The 4290-nt window shown below is 52.7% G+C and overlaps 1 protein-coding gene across 1 annotated transcript in view; it reads left to right on the top strand.

Annotated features, from left to right (window-relative positions):
* Positions 1–3940, top strand: part of Pmar_PMAR029221 (Mucin-2 precursor, putative) — a gene marked incomplete at both ends in the record, with an annotated part of 4065 nt that extends 125 nt beyond the window's left edge. Inside the window, one exon of the mRNA XM_002782317.1 lies at positions 1–3940. This exon is cut by the window's left edge and continues 4 nt beyond it. Coding sequence (XP_002782363.1) covers positions 1–3940 — 3940 coding nt within the window.
* Positions 3941–4290: the final 350 nt, after the last annotated feature.

The following is a 4290-nucleotide window of genomic DNA, read 5'->3' as shown; positions in this document are numbered from 1 at the left end:
CTTTGATACCCGGAAGACTACCAAGTTTGGGGTTTACTCGGGTGACTTCAAATTGGACGAATATGACAGCGTCGCCACCGACGTGACGGTTTACGCCAAGACGAAAGAGTACAACGTCAACGATGAGGACTTCCGTTATCTCACCGTTGATGTCCACGGAGGCACCTTTGGGCATTGGTTTGGTTACTACCCGACCGTGAAGATGTACAATGGTGTCGGCAATGCGTACATCAGCGCCTATTACTTCCGTCCTCTTCCTGTCGAACCTGACATGATTACTGGAAATCATTCAGTAGGTGAGGAAGCAACCACCACACCCAAGCCGGTGGATGGTGAGCACGGCCGGGACGAGGATTATCATCACGTCACCTTGACGGCCAAGGCCAGGGCTAACATCTACCTCCCATGGGGTCAGACGGCTGTTCCTTGCTTTGGTCCCGATGGTGGCGATGGCGCCTGGTATATGATGCATCAGTTTGGTGATGAGAGGCTTCATTGTGTCGTCTTTGATGGTAAGTATAAGACATGGTATTCTGCTGATCAACCTAAGAAGAGGGATCCTGTGTGGGTAACGTCCGGCGATGTTCTCCTCGCCATGAGGAAGCGTTCTGGTTACATGCGGGGATACCGCGTTAAGGTCCTCGCTCACGGCCTCCCATTCATCCTCCAGTGGAGGGGAGTCCAACGCGGTATGCAGTCCACTACGGCGAAGATTGAGAGGGGATGCGGCGGCTTTTGCGTTTTTGGCGACTACGGCCCGATGTATACCGTTGACGACACCTACCGGGTTGAGGACTCGACTATTGAGCTCAGCTTCGACCATTCCGTCCTCACGGCTACAACACCATACCCTCCCCATGATACTACGGAAACACCAGAGATGCCGGGGACGGGGGCGCCTGTAGAGTCTACTACTACCGAGGCCCCTGTAGAAGAATCTACTACTGAAGCCCCTGTAGAATTGTCCACTACTGAGGCCCGCGTAGATGCGGCTACTACTGAATCTCCTGTAGATGAGTCTACTACTGGCGCCCCTATAGACGAGTCCACTACTGAAGCTCCTGTAGGTGAGGCTACTACCGAAGCCCCTGTAGATGTGTCTACTACTGAGGCCCCTGTAGACGAGTCCACTACTGAAGCCCCTGTTGGTGAGTCCACTACTGAGGCCCCTGTTGACGAGTCTACTACTGAGGCCGCTGTAGATGACTCTACTTCTGAGGCCCCTGTTGGTGAGTCTACTACCGAGGCCCCTGTAGACGGGTCTACTACTGAGGCCCCTGTAGACGAGTTCACTACTGAATCTCCTGTAGGTGAGGGTACCACTGAAGCCCCTGTAGGCGGGTCCACTACTGAAGCCCCTGTAGGTGAGGCTACTACCGAAGCCCCTGTAGATGTGTCTACTACTGGATTCCCTGTTGGTGAGTCTACTAGTGAAGCACCTATAGATGAGTCCACTACTGAGGCCCCTGTAGACGGGTCTACGACTGAATCTCCTGTAGACGAGTCTACTACTGAAGCACCTATGGATGAGGGTACTACTGAAGCCCCTGCAGATGAGTTTACTACTGGAGCCCCTATAGACGAGTCCACTAGTGAAGCCCCTGTAGATGAGTCTACTACTGAGGCTCCTGTAGACAAGTCCACTACTGAAGCCCCTGTAGATGCGTCTACTACTGAAGCTCCTGTAGACGAGTCCACTACTGAAGCCTCTGTTGGTGAGTCCACTACTGAGGCTCCTGTAGACGAGTCCACTACTGAGGCCCCTGTAGACGAGTCTACTACTGAGGCCCCTGTAGACGACTCTACTACCGAGGTCCCTGTTGGTGAGTCTACTACCGAGGCCCCTGTTGACGAGTCTACTACTGAGGCACCTGTAGACGAGTCCACTACTGAGGCCCCTGTAGACGAGTCTACTACCGAGGCCCCTGTTGACGAGTCCACTACTGAGGCCCCTGTTGACGAGTCTACTACTGAGGCCACTACTGAAGAGTTTACTACTGAGGCCGCTGTAGATGACTCTACTACTGAGTCCACTATGGAAGGGTCTACTACTGAGGCTCCTGTAGCCGAGTCCACTACTGAAGCCCCTGTTGGTGAGTCTACTACCGAGGCCCCTGTAGACGGTTCTACTACTGAAGCCCCAGTGGATGAGTCTACTACTGAAGCTCCTGTAGACGAGTCTGCTACTGAGGCCCCTGTAGATGAGGGTACCACTAAATCCCCTGTAGACGAGTCCACTACTGAAGCTCCTGTAGGTGAGGCTACTACCGAAGCCCCTGTAGATGTGTCTACTACTGAGGCCCCTGTAGACGAGTCCACTACTGAAGCCCCTGTTGGTGAGTCCACTACTGAGGCCCCTGTTGACGAGTCTACTACTGAGGCCGCTGTAGATGACTCTACTTCTGAGGCCCCTGTTGGTGAGTCTACTACCGAGGCCCCTGTAGACGGGTCTACTACTGAGGCCCCTGTAGACGAGTTCACTACTGAATCTCCTGTAGGTGAGGGTACCACTGAAGCCCCTGTAGGCGGGTCCACTACTGAAGCCCCTGTAGGTGAGGCTACTACCGAAGCCCCTGTAGATGTGTCTACTACTGGATTCCCTGTTGGAGAGTCTACTAGTGAAGCACCTATAGATGAGTCCACTACTGAGGCCCCTGTAGACGGGTCTACGACTGAATCTCCTGTAGACGAGTCTACTACTGAAGCACCTATGGATGAGGGTACTACTGAAGCCCCTGCAGATGAGTTTACTACTGGAGCCCCTATAGACGAGTCCACTAGTGAAGCCCCTGTAGATGAGTCTACTACTGAGGCTCCTGTAGACAAGTCCACTACTGAAGCCCCTGTAGATGCGTCTACTACTGAAGCCCCTGTAGACGAGTCCACTACTGAAGCCTCTGTTGGTGAGTCCACTACTGAGGCTCCTGTAGACGAGTCCACTACTGAGGCCCCTGTAGACGAGTCTACTACTGAGGCCCCTGTAGACGACTCTACTACCGAGGTCCCTGTTGGTGAGTCTACTACCGAGGCCCCTGTTGACGAGTCTACTACTGAGGCACCTGTAGACGAGTCCACTACTGAGGCCCCTGTAGACGAGTCTACTACCGAGGCCCCTGTTGACGAGTCCACTACTGAGGCCCCTGTTGACGAGTCTACTACTGAGGCCACTACTGAAGAGTTTACTACTGAGGCCGCTGTAGATGACTCTACTACTGAGTCCACTATGGAAGGGTCTACTACTGAGGCTCCTGTAGCCGAGTCCACTACTGAAGCCCCTGTTGGTGAGTCTACTACCGAGGCCCCTGTAGACGGTTCTACTACTGAAGCCCCAGTGGATGAGTCTACTACTGAAGCTCCTGTAGACGAGTCTGCTACTGAGGCCCCTGTAGATGAGGGTACCACTAAATCCCCTGTAGACGAGTCCACTACTGAGGCCACTATGGGAGAGTCCACTACCGAGGCCCCTGTAGATGCGGCTACCACTGAAACTCCTGTTGGTGAGTCCACTACTGAAGCACCTATGGGTGAGGCTACTACTGAAGCCCCTGTGAATGAGTTTACTACTGGAGCCCCTATAGACGAGTCCACTAGTGAAGCCCCTGTAGATGAGTCCACTACTGAGGCCCCTGTAGACGTGTCTACTACTGAAGCCCCTGTAGATGAGGCTACTACTGAAGCCTCTGTTGGTGAGTCCACTACTGAAGCCTCTGTTGGTGAGTCCACTACTGAGGCCCCTGTAGACGAGTCTACAACTGAAGCTCCTGTGGATGAGTCTACTACTCCTACAGTCATCCTGACTGAGTCTATGACTACTGGAGCCTCTTCAATGGTGTCCACCACTGAATCCTCTATGATGGAGGCTACTAGCACTGGAGCTCCGGTAGTTACCAGTGCGCCTTCTATTGGCGACTTCACTGATGCTCCTCCCATCCTCCCATAAGGCAGCACTGCATAAGACAGAGCTTTATGTTTGAGGATTGATTATTTTTGTATAAAGCTCTCATGACTACTCCACTGGTGAGATGTTGTTCAGAAACCTCCATGAATGGAATGAAGCATCATCTATAAGCATCGCCGTGTTGTGTAGACGTTAATGTTTTGGTGAGTCGAGCGGTGCATTTACTTGCACTGCAGACGCGATGTGAATTATCATATCCGATGACCAGAGTCTAATGCGCTGCTAACAACAAGATCTGTTGGTGCAGTGGACGATGTCAGCGATTCTTAATAGCTATTGTAATTACTCTCGAGCAAGCGTGAAGCGTGGGTGTCCCATTATTGTCAAATATG

This window comes from Perkinsus marinus, assembly GCF_000006405.1.
Source record: "Perkinsus marinus ATCC 50983 genomic scaffold scf_1104296939758, whole genome shotgun sequence".
Classification (NCBI taxonomy): domain Eukaryota; phylum Perkinsozoa; order Perkinsida; family Perkinsidae; genus Perkinsus; species Perkinsus marinus.
Note: the sequence above shows the minus strand (reverse complement) of the source record. Positions and strands in the feature narration are given on the sequence as shown.